Here is a 27,657-nt window from a genome sequence, read left to right as displayed (position 1 = left end):
CTAAGGTATAAACAACTTTAAGAATAGCCTAGAAAAGTAACAAAAATTACAAAAATCTTTAAAGGTAGGGACTATGAGTAAAATGCTAAACAATTAAAATTATTTGACCTAAGAAAAAAAGAAGCTCATCCAAGGGCCATTAAGTGATGATGGCAAAATCAAATTGTTCAAATTGTAATGCATATTAGCTGCTCTACTTTTTTACACATAAAAACTCATTTTAAGTCTACTAACTTACCCATGTAGATAGGAGTTCCACATGTGGTCTGCAGCATGGCTTCACCCCTACCTTGCTTCTTGACTGCTAAGCCAAAATCGGTCACCTAGGAGAAGAAATTCAGCATAATCACCTGTTTTCCTGCCCCAGAGCTCACCCATTCTGAAGATAGGACTTTCACCACATTCCACTTGCATCAAATTCAGGAGTTCTTGGGGGTGGGAAGACTTTACGTGCATTATTAATAACACCCTTGCCTTTCCCCTCCTACCCACATGTCCATATGAAGAAGAAACTTGGTAAAGAGAAGCTTGTTTTCTGAAAGCTTGAGAGAACACCCATGATTTGATTGTTTATGCCTTCTAATTAAATTCACGAGTTCAACATAGGAAGTTGTATCTTGAAAGAAGGCATTTAACTTTTTTCAGATAAAGAAGTTTTTTACTGGGGGATGGTCATGCTGGAAACTCAGACTTGTGGGAGGAGGGGAGGAAAGGGCATTTATTGAAACCTTAAAATCTGTACCCCCATAATATGCAGAAATAAAAAAAAATTAAAATAAAAATAAAAAAAAGAAGTTTTTTAAAAAAATAGTTATCTCACTGTAAAATACATTCTGGCCTTAGTATATTTATTATCTATTTTCCCAAGAATCAAGTTATGTTCCAGTTTAAAGCACTTTTATAAATGCAAATCATTATCCTTGTCAGGGCTCACTGAAATTCCCCTTTTAAAAAATTATTTATAATTGGTAAATGCTATCTTTTCTTTACTATTATTTCCTTTGTGTTTCTAGAGTATACTAATTAAAACAATTACTGCACTATTAAAAACTATGAGAAGCAAATTAACAGGGAAAATCCACAACAACACAGTATTAACTACAAATTCACTGGAGACCTGCTGCTGCAACTATAGTCTTTCTGCTCAGTTCTAAAGCTTGGTCATTAAACATTTGGTTATTAAATATTCAGTTTGTACCCTTGGAATTATCTCCCAAGTTGGAACACCCTTGGACTAAAAGCAGAAAAACAGGCACATTTATTGATCAATAAATATAGGCTCTTTTGATATACAATCAAATATAGGCTCTTGGTCCACAAATATCGACTACAAAGTTTTCAATGACTTATGGAGTAAGAAAATGTTTCTATTAACATGTGATATCACTATTTTTCTAAATAGATAAATCAAGAATCAATTTCTCCAGGAGTTTACATAAATATTCCACTTGGAATATATGATACGTATCTTTCTCTACAGAAAATCCATACAGACATACAAAATATACAAAATGTTTCACAATCCAATTTAATTCTTTGGAGAGCATCTATGTCTTCATTCACCAAATATTAATTGAGCACATATACCAGGTGACTAAGATATACATAATTCCTGCCCTCATGGACATTACAATGGGACTATTGTCATAGTAATTCCTGCCCTCAAGGAGATTACAATGAGACTATTTGAGAACATTTACTTGGGTAAATGAACAATGCTTTTAAATCTATTTATACTTATATAGGGATTTAACTTCTGCAACAGAGCAAGTTATTCACAGACATTTTATTCCTAAATTCATTCATTCATTTGTTTTGAAAGCAGCCACTATAAAAGTGCTAAATAATAAATAATGTATCCTATCATTTGACATTAACAAACACTTAATTTGAATAAAATCTTCAAGAATAAACACTTGGTTTTCTGCATGTTCTACGATAAAAAAAAAAAAAAAAAAAAAGAATAAACACTTGGTACATTAATTGTGCCTAGGACATAAATATTAATACATAGGAAAATTTTCAATAAGAAACACAGACTTTAGAATTAACTTTGTATCAAAAGCACAGCCAAAGTATGTTCTTTTCTAAATCTGTAACACATTTACATCAAATTACCAGATATAATTTTAAAATTAATTAGAATTCAGAATGTCTGTTTGCTTGCTATTAACTAATGATTTAGAACTATCCAAATGAATGTGTACTTTAAAAAAACACATTTAAAAGCACCACTTAACTTGTAAAATTATTCGTATCAGTTACAACCTCTTTTGTGAAATGTTTACTTTTTAGCACAAGCCACTTATTTTCTGGCTGCTCAAAAGCTACCAAAATGTATCTAACAAGAAGATGTACTTTGCCACTTTGCTATCAAACTGTTTATAGGAAAATATGTACCACCATTTCTAATATCTTACCTTTATGTTTAAGTTTAATTCATTGTTATCATCAATAAAGCTGCTTTTAACCATTATGTTTTCCAGTTTTAGATCTCTATGTACAATATCTACCAAGAAAATAAACAACAAATCAAATGAAATGAATGATGGAAAAATAGAGGGCATACAAATAGAAAAAAATGAATATATTTGACAAATTAATATCCACTGTTGGAAAATTTGAGGAGGGATAAAAGCATAATTTTGCCCTGTTCTATCATATTTATAAACCTCTTTCCCCACATTTCTAACCATAAGTAGCCATTTCCTCTGACTCCTTCATCTCTACCCATTCCCCTGCTCCTCCAACTGGCTGCTCTTCAAGATGAGTGGCCTGATGAGTGTGAAGGAAGATCCTATCGAATAATCTTAGTCACAAACCCGGCAAAGTTTCCCACATACTTAGGTCTTCAAATAGAAGATTACTTCTGTGCTTCTATGCATATGTTACCGTCAACATCAACATCTTAACACACTGAAACTTGGCTATATACATACCAACTATTCTTATTTCAGTGTATTTTTCTATGTCAACACAAATTTTCCTACTCTTTATGTGCTAAGATAAAAACCAAACAAACAAGAGTCCCTGAGACACACAATCTCCAGTTAAACATGTCAGAACTCAGGTAGGATTTTTACACACATGCAAATAATCATGTACCAAACATTTCCTTTACAAATAACTAATTCAGTTTATATCCATAGCAATTATTTCCCTAGACTTAAAAAGTTACAGATACAATTGCTAGAAAAACATAGTTGAACAAGCCCTGGATTGTAAATTATACCTAATCATTTATAGTTCCCTTACACAATTCCCAGGCTTTCTTTTCAGAATTTTTATTGTTTTTATTGCTCTTCTTATCTCTTCTTACATAAATACCACACAGTTTTAAATAATATATCTTCATGTTTTGATTCTTGATAAGGCATTACCTCCATTGTTCTTTTTTTTTTCATTGTTGTCTTGGCTATTCTCACCCACTTTAGAATAATCTTATCAAGTTTCATGAAAAATGCTATTAAGATTTTGTTTGGAATTATTGACATGAGCCTAATATTAAGCCCTTGCAAACTTTTTCCTTCTGCCTGGAAAGCCTGCCCATTTTTTTCTGACTTTGTATTCTTCAGATCAAATATTGTTTACTCTGTGAATTCTTTCCTGACTTTCCAAACCAAATGAGGCACTTATACTCCTATGCCCCTTGCACTTTATATAGCTTTCCATTAGAGATATTATCATGTTCAATTACATTTTTTTTCCATTCTCAATCTCCCACCAGCCTGAATTCCTTGAAGGGCAGGAGCCTTGTCTTTTAATTTTTATTACTCTAGGACCAATCACAATGCAATAGGTGCTCAGGAAATATCTGCTGAATGAACCACTGGGTCCCAGTACCAGCTCTGCAACACCAAACCATGCCACTGCACCTCTCTGGAACAAAGGTTTTTCTCATCTGTAAAATGAGAAGGTTCTAAAGTCGCATGTAAGCCAAACCAACCTTGAAGGAAAAAAAAAGAGGAGCCTGAGGAAAAGCAGCAGCAGTAATACCAATAAAACAATTAGAATAATCAGAATATTTTTAATGTGATTTTTAAAGTATTGTGAAACTACTCTGTATGATAGTATAGTGGTGGATAAATGTCATTATATTTTTGTCAAAACTCATAGAGTGTACACCACCAAGAGTGAATCCTAATGTAAACTATAGTTGTATGTTAATGTAGGCTCATCAATTGTAACAAATACGCCACTCTAGTGGTGGGTTTTGATAGTGGGAGAGACTTGATGTGCAGCAGCAGGGGGTATATGGAAAATCTCTGTATGTCTGGCTCAATTTTGCTGCCAACCTGAAATGGCTAAAAATAAAGTCTAAAAAGACGGAAAAAACCCTAGAACATATAGATTTTTAATGTTATTATTAATATATAAGTGTTTTAGAAATTTCATCTTGTCATAGATTTGTCTACTTTTGATTTGATAATATTAGCTGCTTTTCAAACTATTGAATAAAAATGTTCATAATTTCAGCCTTGTCCATGTACAAATATATTGTATACATGCATTGTTTCTAATTAAAATGTTTATTAAAAAGTTTAAAAGGAAAATTTTTTAAATTAAAATCTTCTGTTAGCAGGTATTATTTATGTGACTATGAATCCACAATACAATTACCCTTAAACAAAAGTAATATCTGCATTCATGGATCCAATGAGTTGAATGATCTCTTCTTACCATTACTGTGAAGATATGCTATAGCTGATGCAAGACTTTGAATGATCAACCTTGTCTCATTCTCTGAGAAATGTCCTTTCCTATTCAGAATTTCTTTGAGTTCTCCATCCTCACAAAGCTCCAACACAAGGTACATTTTCTGATATTACATATTTAAAAGAGAGAGAGAGAGTGCAAATTATATACCTGGGAATCTTTAAAATGTTATATATTGTGTACATAATCATAATCTCAATCAATTTATTCATTTAAAAGTATTTATTATCTATTATATACAAGATACTGTAGTGGATACTGGAGAAACAAAGAAGAATAAGACATAGTGTTTTTTTCTTTTTCTTTGAGACAGGGTCTCATTCTGTTGCCCAGGCTAGAGTGCAGTGGCATCATCATAGTACACTGCAACCTCCAATTCCTGGGCTCAAGTGATCCTCCTACCTCAGTCTCTGGAGTAGCTAGGACTAAGATGTGTCCCATGACACCTAGCTAATTTTTCTAGATTTTTGTAGAGATAGGGTCTCTGCATTTTGCTCAGGCTGGTTGGTCTCAAACTCCCAGCCTCAAGTGAACCTCCTACTTCGGATTGCCAAAGTGCTAAGATTACAGGCATGAGCCACTATGCCCGGCCAAGACATATTTATCCTCAAAAAGCTCACAAATAGTTATACATTATCATGTGATAAGCACTAATGGCCCAAAATGCCATGGGGTTACAGAGGAGGGGCAGCCTCTGCCTAAAGAATGCTCACTGAGGAGCAACATTAGAGGCAGGTCTGGATTTCTGGATAGGAATTTATGGGTAGAAATGTGGGAAAGAACAGGCAGAGCACATGGTATTTGCAAAAACTCCAAAGCTGGAAATAGCACTGGCTGTTAAAAGAATAACAGGTATCTCAGTGTTAACAGCATTGAGAACTTGGTAGGGTAGAGAAGAGTAGAGACTGGTGAGAGGTGAGGCTAGAATGAACAGGTTGATGCCAGGTTTTAAAGAGTCTTGGATTTCATGCTAAGGGGTATGGATTTTTCACATATGCAATAAGAAGCCACTGAAGATTTTTAAGCTGGTGTCTGGAGCAGGAGGTGTATGATATTACCATTGTGCATTTCTAAATGAACACTCTAGCCATAATATAAAACAGGGCTCAGCAAACTTTTTCTTTAAAGGCCAGACTCAGTGGAAAATATTACTGGCTTTGCAGGCCATACAGTTTCTTTCACAACTACTCTACTGCTACAGCATGAAAGCAGCCATAAACAACACAACAAAACTGTATTTATAGACTCTGAAATTTGAGCTTCATCAAATTTGAGTTTCACATATCATGAAATATTACTCATTTACATTTTTTGCAACCACTTGAAAATGTAAAAAACTTATGTTATGGGCCACACAAAAACAGGTAGCAGGCCAGATTTGGCTCGCAGGCTGTAATATGTTGATCTCAGTTTATAGAGGGTGGATATGAGGCACAGAATAGAGACAAGAAGGGTAGGAAAAAGATGTAAAAAATACCTACAGGGAAGAAATAGTGAGACTCAGTGACTAACTGGGTGTGAGTGTTAAGAAGTCATGGACAAAATGCCTCTTCCACTATATTCTGTTTCTGTTGAGGCATTTTATTAATAAGATCACTTTAGGTATTCTAACAATCAAATCATCTAGTGAGTCAAAAAGATTCACAGTCAACTAAAACACAAGTCTTTTTCACACATCTTGCTATTCAAACACAGAGTACCCTCCACATTTCCATTCTAACCTACTCAGCTAGGCTTTTATTGTTTTTAAGATTTCGGGATCTGATTCTTTTCCTACAAGCACTGCTAAGGCAACTTGTGTGTTTCATCAGTAAATATGAAAACAGGAAGGGAAGGATAACACCCATTCTTTCTACAGCCACAATTCTAATTTACTGAACTTCAGGCTGCTTTAGAATTTCGAAAGTAACTACAAAGTCAAATATATAAATAAGCTTTTGAACTGTACCATATTTTTTCCATTGATAGCACTGTACAGACCACTGGTGCATGAAACGGTAAGTGAACTATTTGAAAGGAAAAGTTGCATTAGCAGTACTTACAATATAAGTTAATGTCCACTTTAAATATGTAAGTTGATCAAAGTTATATCAATAAAAGTTACAAAGTAAGTCTTTTTATAATTCTTAGAAATAATTGTGTAGACCTGGAGAACATTCAAACTCACAAGAAACCAAAGCATAGTCATCCTAGATGATACTGCCATGGCAAAACCAATTAGCCAGCAATTTCCCTTAATCCTTAAGATGGCTTCAATAGAAGGCCTATATTTTTGTGAGTGTATACGGGGCAGAGGAGACAGATCTGATGTATATGAATTAAGGGCTAAGCCATACATTAAAAACAAACAAACAAAAAATGAATGGCAATTTCTTTTACTTTCTATTTCTGAACTATTCTAAATTTAGAGTCCTATTAGTGCTCATGATGTAGCACCAGAGTCCAGACTTACTGTCCCACCTGAAATGACTTAAGAACTAGGCAAAATATATTTTTAAAAAAACAAAACAATTTTCAGACATTAAACATCAGGCAGCGTAGAGTAGTGATACCTGAGAGAGGGTAAACATATGATTATCCTAGCTCACTATCTAGAAAGACTTCCAGACAATAGAAGAGGGAGGGAGAATCCAAGCGGAGCCCAGCAACTCCATGAATTGAGGAGGTAAAGCTGGGAGTTCAGGAAGGCCAAGAGAACTAAAGTTCACAGGACAGAGTATCAAAGAGGAGAAGGCTGTACAGAGAGAAAGCTCCTCAAGTCTTCAAAAGAGTACTAATCAGCACATGTGTATGGGAAAATACCCAAAGCTGGGTAAAGAACCATGCAAAAGGAGAAGATGGAACAATCATTGGCGCTTACAGCCAGGAACAGTCTGTGTTCCCATTAGGCCAATGGAAAACCTTGTACCTCACCAGGCACTAGGGAGAGTACTCAGAAGGGTGATGCCTAAGGAGTAGGAAAAAATTAGTCCTAGACTAGGTTGCTCTGGTGCCACCTGACAAAGCCGAAAGCAAGCATCAAAAGTATCAAACTTTCAAAGTGACTCAACTATATCCCAGAATAAAACTCAAGGATGGTTATAAGAATATAAAAACATCTAGCATCCAACAAGGTAAAATCACAATGTCTGATATCCAATAAAAAATAAACAGGCATACAAAGAAGAAAAATGTAACTCAAAATGAAGAAAAAAATCAATCAAACCTCACCTGGACATGACACACAGAATAAAATCAGTAGAAAAGGACAATAAAATGGTTATTATAACTATATTCAAGAAGAATGAGGAAAGATTCAGCATGTTAAGTAGATACATGGAATACACACACACACACACACACATACACACATATATATTTAAGCCAAATCAAATTTCAACTACAAGAGATTAGCAACACATACAAAGCTACAGAAAAAGAGATTATGGGATCCCAAGATGAAACAAGGAGAGAAAAACAAAGATGAAACAAACGAATAGAGCATCAATAAACTGCAGACAATATTAAGCAATCTAATATTGCTTGGAGTTCGCAAAGGGGGACAGGGGAAGGCAAAAAAAAAAAAAATTGAGCAAATAGTGCCTATAAGTTTCCTAAATTTGATGAAAACCAGAAACTCACAGATCCACAAACCCCAAGCACAAGAAACATGGGGAAAACTATACCAAGGCACATCATAATCAAACTGCTTAAAATTGATGATAAAGAACAAAACTATTCAAAGAAGATTTGGGGATAAAAGAAATCACAATCTCTAAAACTGAAAAGGATAGACAAGACTTTTGGCATCATTACCATATTGCTAATGGATAAACGGAGGATAACTGAGGTCTTTGTTACCAAGTACTCCTAATGGATCAAGCGTAATGCATACGCAAAATTGACTATTACTACCTTAGAGGCTGGCAAAGGAAACAAAGAATAATAGCTAAAATTTAATGAGGCAGATGCTTTATAACCATTGTCTCATTTAATCTTTCAACAACCAAATGAGGTTGACTCTAGTATTAAACCCATTTTATAGATGAGGAAACTAGAGGTGTAAAGAAGTTGAATAACTTTTCTATGGTCTCATAACTAATTAGTGGTGTAGTCAGGATGCAAATGCACAGGCAATCTGACCCCAGAGTCCAGATGCCCAACCACTATATTATTCTGTTTCCAAAAAGAGAAACACTCAAGCCCATAGTACTAAACAATCTGGAGACATAATGTCAAATAATCTAGGCTTCTGAACAACTTTAAATGAAAATTATAGGTATTTAAAAAGAATAACATCTAAGAGAAGAAGAAGACAAAACACATGGGTAAGATATAGATGATAAAATATCTTCTACACACAGTCATGCCAAATATATCCATGCCAATTTGATTATGAAGCTAACCTTGCCAAATTATGACAATATTCCAATAGACTCTAATGGAGAAACTAAGGACCAAAGCAAAAGGAAAGTCACCTCCAGGAGAGCTCTAATCACTATTTGGCTATGTATGAAGTTGTTCTAATTTTAAACATTTGTTTTCAACATGCTACCAAGAACATATTCCTTAAGACATCAATCTAATCATCAGACACCTAATTACACAAACAATAAGAAAATTACTCTAGAATGTTCTCATCAATCTCCAATGACAGACTCATGCCAAGGACATGAGCAACTGCCCCAAAGGGATTACTTCAGAATAGAATAATATTCATTTTGCAATAACAACTTTTAAAATGCAGCACATAATAGAGCTTTACCTTTGGTGTCTCAAATATTTGTTCCAGATGTATGATGTGTTCATGTTTTACACTTTTTAGGATGTTCACCTCCCGTTCAAGTAACTTCACAGCAGAGCTTCCCGCCTTAATCAATGAAGAAACACAGATTTCACATAGGAAAGTTACTCTTACATTCCTCAACATATAAGTTAGTTATTTTATATTTTTTCCTACATTTTTTAGAAGTTTGTTTCAAATGATACCATGCTATTTATTCCCATGATCAGAATAAATTAATTATGCCCCTCTCTCCTTTGTCCAACTTAAGTTATATATAATTTGGCCTTGAGCCACATCTGTTTCTTGGACTGTTTCTATAACTTAGCTACAACATGGTATCTGTCCTCTCATAAAATTATTCTAATTTTTAATGTGCTTTTTGATATTTCCTTTAAAATTATGTTGATCCTTTGATATTAGCATAATAAAACCAAAATCTGCTTCCAGAAACATCAATTGGAGAAGATAAAAACAAAATGTTTTCTTTTTGTTCTGCTGTTGTCTTATTTTGATATATATATGAAATAGGCAATAAGATTCTACACTCAGCTCTGCATCATGTCACTTCCTAGTCCCCCTGGTTAATTGTGGGAGAGACAGAGAGAGAGAGAGGGAGAGAGAGGGAGAGACAGGAAGAGAGAGAGACCTTGTCTTCAGACCAACCTAACCACAACTTTATCTCCTAACACCTAACACTTACCATACAGACAGCAAAGGGTAAAGTCGGTAACATACTAGGGAGCACAAGGACTTAATTCCACATATAAGTAACTGATTGTCTACAATGTCATCTAAGAAACTTCTAGAAGGGCTTTCTCCACCCTTACCACCACCACAAATCATTAACCCTTTTTTTTTTTTTTTTTGAGACAGAGTCTCGCTTGTTGCCCAGGCTAGAGTGAGTGCCGTGGTGTCAGCCTAGCTCACAGCAACCTTAAACTCCTGGGCTCAAGTAATCCTCCTGCCTCAGCCTCCCGAGTAGCTGGGACTACAGGCATGTGCCACCATGCCCAGCTAATTTTTATATATATATATTAGTTGGCCAATTAATTTCTTTCTATTTATAGTAGAGACGGGGTCTCGCTCTTGCTCAGGCTGGTTTCGAACTCCTGACCTCGAGCAATCCGCCCACCTCAGGCTCCCAGAGTGCTAGGATTACAGGCGTGAGCCACCGTGCCCAGCCGCTTTTGATATTGAAATTGCTATAATTTGAGGATAAGCACTGTCCTAATTAATGGGTCTTATTTCTGCATTAAAAAAATCCCTGAAAGGGATAACAAAGGGCTTATTTTTCTCCACACATCCCCCACCCAATTTGAGCAAGTATATAATGGTTCTTAAAAAAATAGAAAGGGATTGATCATAAGGCAAACTATACCTAGTTCAGATTTTACCTAGGGTCATTCCAGCTTCCAATTACCTTTGCTCTTTAACCTTTAGCATCCATCTCAAGAGTAAGTAGGATACTGCCCACCCTCTATGCCCCTTCTATGTAGAATAAAAGTCACATTTAAAGGTTAGCCTAGAGGGTCAAGAGAAATGGTGACTATAAGGAGTGAATTTTTATCTAGACTAGATATGGATATTTCTCCTAATAGTTCTGTACAATTTATAATATCCATCTCAATTCTGTTTCTCCCCGTTCCCCAAATGGCTTGACCTGTGTAGAGTGCACCAGTACATAGTTCAATTCATATATTGACTATATAACTTTATTTTACTATCTTTTTGTGTGTATGTGTGAGACTACTTCGTAGAATTTTTTTTCTTTTTATTTCATCATATTACGGGAGTACAAACATTGTTAAGGTTACATATATTGCCCTTGGCCCCCCCCACCACCACCGTGTCAGAGCTTCAAGCGTGTCCATCCTCCAGGTGGTGTGCATCGCACTCATTATGTAGGAATACAACCATCCCCACCCTCCTCCCACCTGCCCACCACCCGGTAAAAGTTTTTTTGGTGTTTTTCTTTTGACATTTTGGTTACATTTTGTATCTTTGCCTCTCCCTAAGAAGGGTTAGAGGTATGCCCTTCCCCTCCACGATACTCACCACATCCCTAAGATGTGGGTCTTCCCCCACCCCGAATCCCTGGTGAGCACAACCACCATTTAAGCACCATAGTTTTAATCAGTCAGTACCAATTTGATGGAGAGTACATGTGGAGCCCATTTTCCTGATCTTGTGTTGCCTCACTTTGGATAACCGGTTTAAGCTTAATCCAGGATAGTATAAACGGGGCTAGCTCACTGTCATTTCTTAGAATTGAGTAATATTGCATTGTGAGCATATACCAAATTTTGATTATCCACTCATGAATTGACGGGCACTTGGGTTGTTTCCATGTCTGTGCAATAGTATTTTACTATTTTAGTGTCCTACAAACTCTCAACAACATGTGCTTGAAAGATTATTCATTTCTAAAGCTATAAATAGGTATACTGTTTACATAACCCTAAAACCAAACCCCAAACCCTACCTAACACCAAAGGAGCAAAGGAAATAACATCTTAGGTAGGGATGCTACCTAGAGTTCAAAAGAATTCTAAAGATTTCTAGAAAGGCTCTTAATCCCTTTATTAAGATTAATATTAATATGATACCTCACTAAACTTTAGGGAGAAATGATATGCAATTTGCTAGTTTGATTTAAAGAATACATAAAAACCTACTATTTCATTTTGTAAATGTAACATTTATCTTCACAAATTCAAGGGGAAGATACCACAATGTTATTTTGTTTTTTCCCAGGCACAGAAATGAAAAAAGTTGATGAAATGATCAGGTATAGAATCTGAGGTTTTAGACTCTACCTTAAACAGAAGCCGAGTCATTCTCCACTCCAAGAGGAAGAGGAATACAATGGGTTTAAGTAAACAGTATAGTAGCAGAGAGTGGAAAATGTGGTTCAAGCTGAAAGAGCAGGTAGGATAAATTAACAGAGAGTTAGCTAACAGCAAGGAAATGAAAAGAGAGGATCAGAGAAAAGTATATCAGAACAAAAGTATATCAGGAGAGAGTAACGGGATTTTACTTCAAGCTAAGACATCGAGCCCATAGCCCTATGCCTACACATGCTGAGAACTGGTCTTTACCTTCAGCTCACTCTGGTCAAATTTACCTACACTCGGTTATAATGGTTATGTTAATCCTTTCATGTCTTTTTTCCAGACAGCAATTGCTTACTTAAGTTCAAGAATTAGTCCCTTCCCAGGAGGCTAGAGAAATGCCCTCACTTCTCCAGGCGATCAGCCCAGGCCCTGATCTTCAGGATCAGGGGCAGCATGTGTTAGTGTGAAAGACTGCACTGTCCACACCCACCTGCACTGGCACTGTGCCCTCAATATGATGCTAATAAGCCTTACCTTGTCTTTGTTCACTTTTTTAATTGCCCACTTAGTTTCTGTTTCCTTGTCTGTAGCTTCAAAGACCATTCCAAAGCTCCCTCGTCCCAATATTTTTCCAAAGGTATAGATATCCTGGAGAAAAAATAAGAGTTCTTCGACTCTCTCTACCATTTATCAGGTATTAAAAATTAACATAAAATAGTGACAGTCACCCAAGGGAACAGAGATTCTGCTCCAAGGTAAAGTCAAATAGAAGACACTACATATTTGCTTCATAAACACATCTTAATGAACTAAAAATAAGGTTTGAAAAATTTTACTAAGTGTCCTTTAGAGGAAAACCATAAAAATCCCAATGATAAAATGTGGAAAAGCTCAAAAGTATACAAATGAATCTCTTCCAAGCTATAATATTAATGAAATATCTTCACGAGAAAAGAGAGAAATGGAATAGCAACACATATATATGTGTGTATGTATGTCTATATAAAATATACTCACCCCGAAAATTCTAAAACTGTGAAAGCTGTACTACAAAATCAACTTATACTAACCATTGAACAATTATTTCCTTATTTAACACTACTTTATCTTTATTGTTTCTATTAAAAACCTCTTTTGTTATTTCATTCCTTCAGCTTTAGAAAAGCAGTATGTGAAATATATTTAGAAAATTTAATATAAATCAACACTGAGAAGAAAATAAACACAGCCAATATTATAGCTATCTGGACCAAGAATCCTCCCGTTTATCATTTAACTTCTGCTAACAAAGAGGGAATGCAATAGTTTTGCCAACACCAGCATTCTGATTCACATTGTAAAATAACAAACAGGTAACTCATTTACACTTTCATTTCTTGTAAATTTGGTTGTGAGAAGTCAAACTCCCAGATCCAAATCAGCTCCAGGGCATTAACAGGACTTTCTGGATCTATCATGCATAGGGAGATCTATCATGCACATGGGAGAACAGCTGAGCTAATGCCATTAGGTGACACCTTATGTTGGGTCAGCCAGCTAAAGCCTTCCCTAGAGATGTCTCTCTCTCTCTGTGACCACTTTCACACTCGTCATGCAACAGGTAAATTAGGTGCTTGTCTTCATATCTTCTAAAGCTTATATTCCTTTCTTACTTTTCTAAGAGAAGATTCAAGGCCCGAGTAATTATTCACATCCTTCATGAAGGGATTCCCTGATTTCTTTCCACTGTTCCTTTATTTTTACCCCCTTCAGCATGTATGCATTTGTCCTAAAACACTATTACTACTCTCTTGCTTATGAAGATTTTGGCTCACTTTTTTTCTCCAAGATGGTCTAGAAACTCCTTCAGGAGCTGCTTTTTTGGTATTCCTTAAAAGATCTAGCTCCTCCCTCTTCCTCATTACACCTTAATAATAAGAATCAAAATCAGAAAACTTATATGATTAATTAGAAAATAAAACATAATTTTATTCTTATTATAATTATGTGCAACTTCCAATTATATACAAGCATACCTTGGAGGTCCAGTTTTAGATCACCACAACAAAGCAAAGCAATAAAGCAAGTCACACCAATTTTTTGGTTTGCTGATGCATATAAAAGTTGTGTTTATACTATACAATTGTCTATTAAGTGTGCAATAGCATTGTGTCTTAAAAAGCAATGTATCTACCTTCATTTAAAAATGCTCAATTGCAACAACAAAAAAATGCTAACAATCATCTGAGCCTTCAGCAAGTTGTAATCTTTTCGTTGGCGGAGGTTTTGCCTACATGTTGAAGGCTGCTGGCTGATTAGGGTGGTGGTTGTTAAAAGTTGGCAATTTCTAAAACTAACGCAACCATGAAGTTTGCCACATTAACTGACTCTTCCTTTTATGAAAGATTTCTGTATGGAATGTGATGCTGTCTGACAGCATTTTACCCACTACAGAACTTCCTTCAAAATTAGAGTCAATCCTCTCAAACTCTGCTACTGCTTTATCAACTATGTTTATGTAATAGTCTAAATCCTTTGTTATCATTTCAACAATGTTCACAGCATCTTCACCTGGAGTAGATTCCATCTCAGGAATTCACTTTCTTTGCTATTCCTTAAGAAGCAACTCCTCATCCATTAAAGTTTTATCATAAGATGGCAGCAATTCAGTCCCATCTTCAGACTCAGCTTCTAATTCTAGTTCTCTTGCTATTTCTACCATATATGCAGTTACTTCCTCCACTGAAGTCTTGAACCTCTTGAAGTCATCCATAAAGGTGGAATCAACTTTTTCAAAACTCCTGTTAATGTTGATATTTTGACCTCCTCCCATGAATCACAAGGGTCTGTTATGACATCTAGAATGGTGAAATGCTTTCCAGAAAGTTTCAGAAGAATCAGAGGAATCACTATCTATGGCAGATATAGCCTACAGAAATGTATTTCTTAAATAATAAGACTTTGAAATTCAAAATTACTTCTTGATCCATGGGGCTGCAGAATGGTTGTTGTGTTAGTAGGCATGAAAACTGTATTACTCTCCTTGTACATCTCCATTAGAGCTCTTGGGTGACCAGATGCATTTATCAATGAGCAGTAATACACTGAAAGGAATCTTTTCTTCTGAGCAGTCTTAAGAGTAGGCTTAAAATATTAAGTAAACCATGCTGTTATCTAGGCTTTGTTTATAGAGCCCAGACAGAGTAGTTTTAGTATAATTCTTAAGGGCCCTAGGATTTTTGGAATGGTAAATAAGCATTGACTCCAACTTAGGGCCTTAGCCCCTAAATCAGCCTGTCCCTTAAAGCTTTGAAGCCAGGCATTGACTTATTCTCTCTAGCTATGAAAGTCCTAGTTGGCATCTTCCTCCCACATGAGGCTATAATGTCTGTATTGAAAATCTATAGCCACCTTCATCAATTATCTTATCTAGATCTTCTGCAAAGCTTGGTGCATCCTCTTCATCAGCACTTGCAGCTTCATCTTGCACTTTTATGTTTTGGAGACAGCTTCTTTCCTTAAACCTCATGAACCAACCTCTGCTAGCTTAAACATTTCTTTCACATTTTCCTTCCCTCTCTGAGCCTTCATATAATTAGGGCCTTGCTCTGGATTAGGTCTTGGCTTAAGGGAATGTTGTGGCTGGCTTAATCTTCTATCCAGACCACTAAAACTTTCTCCATGTCAGCAATAAGGTTATTTTGCTTTTTAATCATTCTTGTGCTCTCTGGAGCACTTTTTTTTTTTTTTTTTTTTAAGACAGAGTCTTGGTTTGTTACCCAGGCTAGAGTGAGTGCCGTGGCATCAGCCTAGCTCACAGCAACCTCAAACTCCTGGGCTCAAGCAATCCTTCTGCCTCAGGCTCCTGAGTGGCTGGGACTACAGGCATGTACCACCATGCCCAGCTAATTTTTTCCATATATATTAGTTGGCCAATTAATTTCTCTCTATTTATAGTAGAGACGGGTTTCGCTCTTGCTCAGGCTGGTTTTGAACTCCTGACCTCGAGCAATCCGCCCGCCTCGGCCTCCCAGAGTGCTAGGATTACAGGCGTGAGCCACCGCCCCCAGCCTGGAGCACTTTTAATTTCCTTTAAGAACTTTTCCTTTGCATTAACAATTTGGCTGTTTGGTGTAAGATGCCTAGGCTTTGGCCTATCTTGGTTTTTGACATGCCTTCCTAATTAAGCTTAATAATTTCTAGCTTTTGATTTAAAGTGAGAGATGTGTGACTCTTCCACTCACTTGAACATTTAAAGTCCACTGTAGGGTTATTAATTGGCCTAATTTCAATACTGTTGTATCTCAGGGACTAGGGAGGCCCAAGGAGAGGGACAGAGACGAAAGAGTGACCCAGTCAGTCGAACAGTCAGAACACAGGCACCATTTACTGATTAAGTTTGTCAACTTATTTGTGACATCCCAAAACAATTACAATAGTAACATCAAAGATATACTGATTACAGAACAATACAACAGATATTTCAAGAATTACCAAAATGTGATACAGAGACACAAAATAAGCACATGCTCTTGGAAAAATGGTGCTAATAGACTTGCTCAGTGCAGAGTTGCCAAAACCTCCAATTTGTAAAGAAATGCAGTATCTGTGAAATGCAATAAAGTAAAGGGCAATAAAATGAGGTATGCCTGTATTATATAAAGTGAGTTAAATGTCAGTTAAAATGGTCATTTACCCTTTTTTCCCACAGAACAAAATACTCTCTTCATAACCATTTCCCCAATTTTTGTATCCTTTAAAAGTTAAACTTCCATTATCTCTCTAAATATATAGAACCACAATTTGGACACAGTATCTTAACAAGATTTTAAAAATGAGGAATGGCCAACTAGTTTTGTATTAGCTAATCTTTTTCTTCAGCTAACTGCTTTGATATTATCACATAGTGGTGAAAATAAGGAGAAATCAACTTCTTATTTCTAATAAGTTTAAGAGGATACTATTAAAATGACAATATAGATCTATTTTTATTGACATAGAAGAAGTACATGATATAATGTAGAGGGTGAAAAGCATATATGACATCATCCCACCGGAAAATGTATGTATGTGGAGGTGCTTACACTGATGTCTGGAAAAATGTTCGTCTAAGTATTAACAGTAGTTATCTATAGAATTGAGGATGATTATAACTTCCTTCTTTATATTTATCTGAAGTGTTAAAAATATCTACAGTGAGCCTGTCCATTTTATTGGGGAATAGAAGTTCCAATTTCTTTTTTGTTGTTGTTGTTTTTCTATGTATTCATCATTGGAAGAGAAGCTTCAATCTTCAATTTCAATTATACCAGTTAAGGTTATTTCTTTAAAATATGTATACATTTGAAATATTCCATAATTCAAAACAGGAAAAATGCTAAAGAAAAATAGAATAAAACTAGTACATGCATAGAAAAACAATGAAGTAAAGGTGATAATTGTTCAATTGGTTATATTTGGCTGATGATTTTTATTTTCTTCACTTTTCTATCTTTACTTTTCTAATTTTTTATAACAAATACATTTTGTTTTTATAAAAGCTCTGTGGCTAAATTTAAAACTTGGTAAATTTATGGGTTCTTTTTTTTTTTAAGCACATGCCCTTTATTTAAAGAGGAGAGATTTAAACTTTTCAAGTCAGAATTTCTCAGGAAGTTTTTCTGATCACTTCAAATAAATTCCCAAATATCTTTTAAAACAATTTTTAACAGATATTTAACATTAATGCAATTTTCTTCTTGATGTAATTGTTCTTGTAGCAGTTCCTTTAATCTGATGTTAAAGAAACACATTTTAATTTTTTTAATTATTCTAATATTTAATCCATAATTTTATATAATAATTTGAATCCTGGAAAGAATATTGGTATTTATCCAATGATAAGCTAGAAAAGATGGAGGGGTTCACGAGGGAGATTCTGGCCTCACTACCAGTCACCAAGGAAGTGAACAGCCAATCTAAAATCATATGGTTTCTCAGCATCTTAAAGAGGTCTACACAAAGATTCCACTATTGCTATCAGCAACGGTCAAGATCTAAAAATCAAATATTCTCATTCTGTCTAATAAAAATGCTCTTCACTTTAATTAATGTCCATTTGGTCCTCCATCAACAGAAAATAATTAGTTTTATTTTCTTTAGTAAAACTGTTACATACTTGAAAATGGTAAAATTCCTCTTTTCTTTACTTCCTTTCCTTAGAGACTTATTTTTAAATCATTTTTGCCATTAACTATTGACTTAGAAGAAAGACTGAAGGTTCCTAATAGCTTCAGTTTACTTACTATACCTCAATAGCAGCTCCATTGTCCATCCTTATATGACGAACTTTTCCTTCTGTAAAGTTCCCCCGACCCCATTGTTGTTGAGATGTTTTTCTCTCTACACATGAGATTCTTGAAGACTTGGACCAAAAAGGAATAAAAAAAAAACCAAAAAAACTTTAAGATATGATAGTCTTGGTTGACAAAGAACCCTAACTTAAATAATCTGGTAAATCTTTAGTGTGTGCCATGATATCTTCTTTGTACAAAGTAGTTTACTGTCTTTTCCAAATTCTAAGCCCTATACCAATTTCACTGGATCATTAGGCTAAAGGAGACCTCATAAAATCATTCAATCCAATCTCCTAAATCTAGTCAAGTCTATATTGTAGCAGATACATCAAAACTTACCTGATGATTCTTTAAAATCACCAAAGAAGGCAACTTCACAATATTCTCAATCACCCTCATTTCAAAATATAACAATTATCTCAAATAGTTTATACATAAATTATTGGCCAGACATTCAAAAATATGTTTAGAGTGAAAATAATATTGTAATACCTCACTAAGAGACCCCTATATGGCAGTATCTATACCATAATACAAAGTAGAAATAATAGTTGAGAGTGAAAATATGAAAAAGATATGACTTTGGGGATGAGAACTTGACTTTTCTTAAACTTACTGTTCTCTGTCTCCAACATTGTTCTATATCAACTACAATCTTACACACTGCCTCTTCCCTATAAAGATGAATACATCCAGATCAGTCCAATTGGGTATCCATAGATTATAACTAATACAAATTGATTTTGTAAAGTATAGTTAATATTCCATCTATATAACCAGGAATTATCTTAAATAATAAAGCCATAACCACCTTTTATTTGACCACAACCGTAAATCTCATTCTCCATCAGTTGAAAAAAATACATAAAACTTCAGGTTTAATTCAAATTAAAAACCTTTTTCTGTATAAACCATTTTAAGAAAGGAAGCTGGAATAACATCCCTAATTTTTCAGGATCCTGAGAAATAATTAATTTGGGCAGTAGTTGGAAAAATCATAAAACAAGTTACTAACCAATTTTGCTCACCTCCTCTGTGAGAAAGACATGTTCTTTTAATAGTTAAGAAGGCAATGAATTGCTATCAAAGACTCACGGGATATGTAAGAAGCTAGGGAAGGGATAGGAGGGAATAGGAGGTCAACTTGCGCTGAGATGTAGAATCTTCGATATTTACCGAATCTTTCACAGGGCCAATGTCTCTGCTGGTATTTTTTTCCTTTTTTCTCTCTGGTAAAGCTAAAGCTTCTGTACTAGCAGTGCTTGATGTCTGTGACATTTCCACCACCAAAACTGGAGACAACTTAGTTTTACAAGAACATACACAAAGTTCATTTTTCTTAAAAGCAGAGGAACAGCTGGGGCATTTAGTGGATTTTTTATTGAAGCCACTATCAGCCATTGCTTAACTCTGCAACAAAAGCAACTTGAAAGAAAGATATTTCCACTGTTTGAGGAAGAAAACCAGACCAAAAAGGGTAAGGCAGTTGATGGTGAAACTGTTAATTCCAACTGGTGAAGTCCTTAGGTTAATGATGCACTAGGTTTATATTCACACATGAGAGCTGTAGAAAGAAAAGAAATTCACCATTTAGAAAATTCTTATCCGACTACCCTACTAAAAATCAGAGAAAAACTAGCAACTAGCATTAAAAGCATCCAGCATAAACATAAAAAGTTAATCTTTACAACAAAATTGGACCACAAAACTGCTAAAAAACATGGTCTGAAACAGTGTCTTATCAAACTATGGTAGTAAGTTATAAAATCAGTTTGGTAGGTTGATATCAATTTTTTAAAATAGACGAGAATAATATCAGCGTATTTTGCATACATCTTTGGTAAGTTCTGTGAAACTTTTAACTATACAGATATATATGTATCGTGTGTGTGTGTTTACTTGGTCACAGTATAAAATATATTTCTTAACATAGATTGTGGTAAAAAAAAAAGGGGGGGAAGCTTAAAAATATTAGTGTAAAACATACATTACTGTGGTTTCAAAATTTAAATCTCAGTCTATTTATTTATTTATTTTTAATTTGAGATAGGGTCTTACTCTGTCACCCCAGGTAGAGTGCAGTGGCCTCATCATAGCTCACTGAAACCTCAAACTTGTGGGCTCAAGCAATACTTCTGCCTCAGCCTCCCAGGTAGTTGACAGTACAGGTGCTCACCACTGCCATCACCCCCAGCTAATTTTTTTATTTTTTACAGAGACAGAGTCTTGAACTCCTGATCTCAAGCAATCATTCTACCTGAACCTCCCAAAGTGCTAGGATTACAGGCATGAGTCACCAGGCCCGGCCCTTAGTCCATTTATTATTAGAGAAAATTCCTATTACACACTTCGCAAAGGAGTAGATAATTTGATTTTATAGAACTACTTATTAAATAATTCTAAAAGTTCAAAGATAGTATTAGAAGTATCCTCATTTTTATACTCAGCAAAAATAAGCGGGCGCCAATTTTCCCTTAGTCTAAAGTAGGTATGCCAGCATTCTATCTAAGTAGGGTCATTGGCAGCTGTATAGTGGCAACTTGGAAAGATCCCAGCTGAGGAGGAAGAGAGGAATGTGCTCTGTAGTATAAGGAAAAAGACTGAGAAACTTCTAGAAGTAACTGGAAACCATTATTATGGTTTTGTGTTATACTAGTTCAGACAGTCTTTAAAAGTATATTTTGTAGTCACAGAGTGGTAAGTCTGGGGATATATGGAATATATATATATCTTTAGAACTGGAATAAACTTGAGCAGAATAGGAAGTTAGATGTATTTCATTAAAGAAATGTCTTTCTAGTCTTAGTTGCCTAAGATTGGTTTTTTAAAAACAAAAGGGTGCTAACTTTTAACAAATCCTTATCTATTAGGATTATCATATTTTTTTCTTATTGGATCTTTTAAGACACTGTACAATACTAAAAGCTTGCCTAATATTAAAGCATACTTGTATTTATAGTATGAACCCTATGTGATCATTATGAGTAATTCTTTTAATGTACTGAAAAACTGGCATATTTGTATTTTGAGTTTTCATAGCTATATTCATAAGTTATACTGGTTTACAATTTTCCTTTTCAGCAATCTTTGTCAGGTTTTGATACAAGGTTCTGGCCCAGTTTCATTAAATAAATGTAGTACACTTCCATTTTGAAATTTGGTAATGATCTATATAGCATGGGAATCTTCAGGAAAATCTGCCATACACATAGAATTTTTTGAAAGATATTTCTAGTAGTCTATCTAATATTTTTATTAGTTTATTGTCCCAGTCTTCCTTACTCACAGAATTCTGATTTTGTTTAGGGTATCAAAGTATGCTTTTCAAATATTTTCTCCTACAATACAAATATTAATAAAGATAATATCATTGCCCTTTTGTCAGACATCTACAACATTCATTTTATTCCTCATTTTCAGATTAGGGATAGTCATATGACTTATGGCCATTAAGCTTATAGAATGCAGGCAAAGCTGTACTTAAAAAAATTTATATTCTTAAGCCTTTATTAAAATCAGCAAAAGAAAGGATAAAAATCTTTTAAGTGAGCAGTTGAATCAAAAAAAATGGAAAAGGTTTTGTTGAATTTTGCCTACGAGTCCCTATATGAATCTTCACTACCTCTCAGATTTCATCTTACCCCCCCCACACACACACACACTTACCCTCCTGCTGTTCCTCGGTTATACCAAGCATAATCCCTTCTCAAGGCTTTTGCCCTTCTGTTTCCTCTGCCTAGGAACATTTACATGGCCTGCTCCCTCATTTCATTGTAGTTTCTGCTCATTCTGGAGACCGTGCCTAACCATCTCATCTAAAACAGCAGACCCTTTCATCTGTCCCCTCACTTTGCTTTATTTGTCTTCATAACATTTATCATTTCACTCAGAAAGTTTTAGCAGAGTTCTTTCCTACTTTTAGTGAACAAATGATTCCCAAAAAACTATTCCAGAGCAATGCAAAGCCATCCAGCTAATTTTATTCAGTAAGAATCAAAATGAAATCATGGCGGTGTTGTCCAAAAGAGGACTCTACAGGCCAATCTCATTTGTGAATAGTAGCGGGAAAAAATTCTTGTGCTGTGATTAAAATTCAAAATGGAGAGCATATGGACAGGCACATAATAAGTACCTTCCAGAGAGGCAGAGGGAGAAAAGAATGCATCTGTTGCTAGTAAATACACTCTGTGTGTGTGTGTGTATGTGTGTCTCTTTCTCTCTCTCTCTCTCTCTCTCTCACACACACACACACACCCCTCTCTTACAAATGCTTGACCTTGTTTTTCAAGTATATGTAGCAAGACAAAGACAACTCAAGATGTACCTGTATACATTTTGTAAAATGATTTAACTTCAGGCCTAGAAGAAAATGTTCTGCATTTCAGGTTAAATGTAAAGTTTATAACCATCAATGACTTAGAGCAGTGGGGTAGATCTGCGAATAACAGGCTTTCTATTTAGGAAAAATAGTGCTTTCTCTCTGCAGGTATAGCAAAGTCCCATGTCAGATATGTAAATCATCATTTTATGCATGCATTAAGAATACCTGATTTTATGGTGCTTGTTATAAGAAACTGTAAGAAGTGTTCACAATGTAAAGGTTTATTTAAACTGTAGCTGAATTCCTTCATTATAAACAGTACTCCTAAAAGCATGCTTACCTATCCTTCAAGTTTTGCAAAATATATATACTCAACAAAATACATATACTCAACAAATTTTCAACAGAATCTTTAAATATTAAAATTTTCAATTAAGATAGATTTTGGGGGATCTAAAAACAGTTATTCTTTTCTTAGCTTTGTTCAGAAAACATTTCCTAAAATTTTTCATCAATTTCTCAATAAATTATTATCATAATATTACTGACATTGTCATAGACTTCTGAGTACTTTCTTACCCCAGTTTTCTGATTCATTCATTGCCTTAGAAGTATTTGGTAGCTATATTAAGAAAGCATAGGAGTTCCTATTACCTACTCAGGAGTTTCATGTTTGTTCTCCAGCCTATCAACCACTACATTTGCCAAAGTAATGTTCTACTTTCTTACCACGGCAATTCTGAAACATAGGTTGAATGACTACATGCAAAATTTCTTGACAAGAATTAGATTTCAAATTTAACTTCTTTTTGGCTGGCTGAATTCTAATTATTTTAGCTTAAACAAAAACCAAAATAGAACAAACATTTACTCACATTATTTCTTTCTCATTTATGAATTGATCTGAAAGATTTGTTACTAAAATAAATCTACTATCTAACAGGCCAAATGATGTCATCCATATTCTAGAGGCATAAAATTAATCAAGTATTACAAACCTATCTTTATGTAGACATAAAGATTAATAGCTCTTCTTCTATACAATCATGGAATTATGTTTAAACAGGACTTTAGATATAAAAAGATGTATTCGAAAACCAAAGAAGCTTCTAATATATAATACTATTTCTTTGTATCCCCAAGACTGGACATATATAGGAATTAGACATAATATAAGCAAATAAAGTAAGTTCAAATCATGTCAGTATTTAACTGATACATAAGTTTCCTTTGGCTAAAGGTTTTCATTTTATTTTCAGAACCAAGGAAAGTCAATAAAACAACTCTGATACTGAAAATCTCTGAGCTTTTATTTAATCATAAAAAGGTCTCTTACATGCAGGCCCGAGAAGATACACTTATAACAATTTCCTCAAGAAAATGAACACAAGAATGGTTTTATAAGATATAACTAGCTACAATTTTCTTCCCCAAAAGCAATTTTTTAGTTTTTTTTGCTAAGACTGCGTCTACAAGGAACCTAAACAGTCAATTTAGTCAGAAGTATATTCTATTCAAGTAAAGGAAAAAAAAACTACAGATTGTCTGACATTATGCAGACCAGGCCAAAGGACTGAATGTTTTTCATAACACGTTTACAGAGCCTAAGAGGGGCCAAATAAGTTCTCAAGATCATAGTCTTATACTTTAAACCAATGCTTACTATTTCCATTAAGGGCATGATTAGGGAAGGAAATGAGTTTGTATTGTCTTATAAATAACTTATAGTATATTTAAAATTTACATTATTTCAGAAATTTTTTAAATGTTTAATGGTTTAGTTTTTTCTATTTTAATTTGCATAAATGTTCTTCACTGAATAAGCTATAATAAGGAGGGACAGTCTTAAATGTGGTTCCCATTTAAGTTTAAGGCAAGATCAGAAATTTCAGCTCAAAGAGGCTGGATAAAACCAGGAAACCATCTCCCTGATTCTTCCCTATTGTTACCAGTCTTTTCTCCCCCTATACATTATAAGCAACCAGAAGCCAAGGACCTTTCTGCCAGCACAGGCCCTTCTTTGTACATAACAGGTACTCAACAAAGAGTTCTGAGTTTGTGGAAAAGAGCCAGAATCACTGGCTCTGAAATCACTGAGGCAGAAAAATAGGCAGGCATATAGAAAAAGTCATTAAAGAAAAGAGGAGATAATATGGAGGAAGGGTATCTCAAAGGAAATGTGAGAGCTCTCTTCATAGATCTGAAGAGGATTAGGCATAAGGGATTAGATTTCTGTGTGATTCAAAGAGAGACTGCACACCAATTTCAATTTAATATAAAGGGTTTCCAAACATTTACAGCTATCAAAGATAAAAGGGAAGACTATCTCAGTCACTATAAGTGTTAAAGTAAAGGTTGGAAGGTCAGTTGGCAGGGAAACTGTAGAGAGGATTTAAACATAGACTAGGATGTATTGAGGTTCCTTCTAGCCCTAAAAGTGTATGAAGATGAATCACTCCTTCTAATGATCATCTAAGATGTAGCAGACATTCAAAGGAACCAAAGTGGCAGTGGACCTCACCTCCACTATGAAGATTTCAATATTATAATGGGGGTCCAGACCAGGCAAAACCAGTTACAGCCCTAAAATTCATCTCAGCCAACCTGAATTTCACCTGTAACAGAGCAGCACTGTTAGAATTTACCATGGGAGTGTAGGGGGGAATAGTAGAGAAATGGAAGAAGACGTGAGCCAAAAGGCTAGATTTGCTGAGGTGTAGTGGCCCTACCTAGAAAACAGGAAGCTAAAGAGTAGAAGAAAAGATATTGTAAGAAAAAAAATAATAAGATCTCCTTCCCTCTTATGAAATCAGAGAATAACAGGTTTAAGAGTGAACAAGTGGGTCCACATGCAGCTAAGGCAGACAAAAAATTCAATGATGCCAATAGATTCTAGAAGAGGAGAAGCAGAAACACTCTGGCTATCAACATAACATGAATATTCAGTTGTCTCCATCCAGGAAGTCTTTAGAAAGAAAATAGTCTTCTCATACTCAGGAATATTAATACAATAAGCAATAGAGAATAAGATCAGGAATTTGATGGCAAATTTGAGAGGCTTTCTAGCTTTGTTTATCAAGCACTAATTAAAATTTTTGCATTAATAAAATATATTAATATAAAATTCTGTGGTCAGAGTGCCTGTCCTCTATGTCAAATATTCCCAGGAATACTGAAAGAGAGGAACTTTCCAAAGCCAGCAACTCTCCATGAAACTATTTAGTTAGCTAAGGAAATGTGTGATATAATCCTCCAACTCAGATGTTTAGTACCATACAAGAAGAGGCATTCTTGACCCTCAAGATCATGTTCAAAGACTGAAAGCACAATTTAGAGTATTCCAGGCAACATGCCCCCTATGGCCAGACCTCTACAAACTGGACAACTCCAAACAGTCTACAACAGGGGTGGGTAATCTGCAGCCTTAAGGCCATGTGTGGCCTCCTAGATCCTTAAGTGTGGTCTTCTGACTGAATCCAAAACTTTATAGAACAAATCCTTTTATTTTTATTAATACATTTTTGTTCATCTTTTATATTTTTATTTTATTTTTTAAATGAATGTGTTTAAAATACTAAAGAACAAAATAAGTTTCAATGAAATAATCCTCCCAAGTTGACCAGCACAATTAGAACATTAGTAAGCCATAAGGGCTAAATTGACAGCTGCTAAGTTCATGATTTAGTTTTAACTTCCCCCGCCTGACTGGTGCCACTACCACACAAAGCTGGTGGCAAGAGTTTATGGGGGTCGAATATGCCACTCCATTATCAACTTTCACAATGGTGCACTGTGTTTCTGTTTGAAGTGAAATTTGTGAATATTTGCACAGCTCAACAGTATTTGTTAATGCAGTCTGCTTAACAGCCCACCATGTCAAAGAAGACCAAGAGAACTCTGAAGGAAAGAAACACATTTTTCAATAAGGATTGGGAATTGCAAAATTATCTTGTTTCTGCTAAAGATAAGATGATTTGGTTGTGTTGTGATACTGCAATATCAACATCAAAGATATTCAATGCTCATCAACATTATAACACTTATAAGGACCACAAATATTTTAAATTAGAGGGAGAGGCACGAAAGATTGTATTGCAGAAATTAAAAGATGAAAAGCAAAAGCAAAGACAATTCTTTCAAGCAGCAATAGGACCTGGAAATAATGCCACTGAAGAGCAACTTATAAAGTAGCTTATATACTCTGGGAGAAAAGAGAAGCCATTCAGTGATGTAGAAACGTGAAAGAATGCATTACCAAAGTTGCAGGATGCTTAGACCCTGATAACATTTCAAAGTACAAAGAACTGCTTCTTTCAAGTAGAACCATAACTGACTGGCAGCATGAATTAGCCTTCAACTTAACAGAACAACTTCACAAAATACTTCAAAAGAAAATATATATTATTCAATAGCTTTGGAAAAATCAACTGGTACTACTGACCCAGCACAGGTTTTATACTTCATTCAGGTCATAACATAAGATTTTCTTTGCTATGAAGAGTTACTCTCTTTGGGCACTCTTGTGAACAGAACACAGGGTATAGATTATCTTCAACAACTTTCAAGATAAATGTCGTGAAGTTGGACGGAATTTAATAAATTTAGTGAGTATATGTATAGACAGTGTACCTTCCATGACTGGAAAACATGAAGGGTTTATTGCACAGATAAAAAAGTATTAAGAGATCCAGATGCTTTCATTTATTT

General features: G+C 34.9%; 1 protein-coding gene across 2 annotated transcripts in view; it reads right to left on the bottom strand.

The window, feature by feature from the left end:
* Nucleotides 1–27,657, bottom strand: part of STK33 (serine/threonine kinase 33) — a 161,572-nt gene that overhangs the window by 49,089 nt on the left and 84,826 nt on the right. For both annotated transcript variants that reach the window (XM_076002196.1, XM_012783956.2), the window contains exons 4-10: nt 19,806–20,193; nt 18,584–18,697; nt 12,850–12,963; nt 9,461–9,565; nt 4,681–4,819; nt 2,421–2,509; nt 239–323 (exon numbers count right to left, since the gene is read on the bottom strand). In XM_076002196.1, the coding sequence (XP_075858311.1) occupies nt 239–323; nt 2,421–2,509; nt 4,681–4,819; nt 9,461–9,565; nt 12,850–12,963; nt 18,584–18,697; nt 19,806–20,030 (871 nt within the window). In that variant the 5' untranslated portion in view covers nt 20,031–20,193. The remainder of the gene's footprint in view (nt 1–238; nt 324–2,420; nt 2,510–4,680; nt 4,820–9,460; nt 9,566–12,849; nt 12,964–18,583; nt 18,698–19,805; nt 20,194–27,657) is intronic.

Source organism: Microcebus murinus, chromosome 4 (assembly GCF_040939455.1).
Source record: "Microcebus murinus isolate Inina chromosome 4, M.murinus_Inina_mat1.0, whole genome shotgun sequence".
NCBI classification, from domain to species: domain Eukaryota; kingdom Metazoa; phylum Chordata; class Mammalia; order Primates; family Cheirogaleidae; genus Microcebus; species Microcebus murinus.
This window is presented reverse-complemented; position numbering and strand designations above follow the sequence as displayed.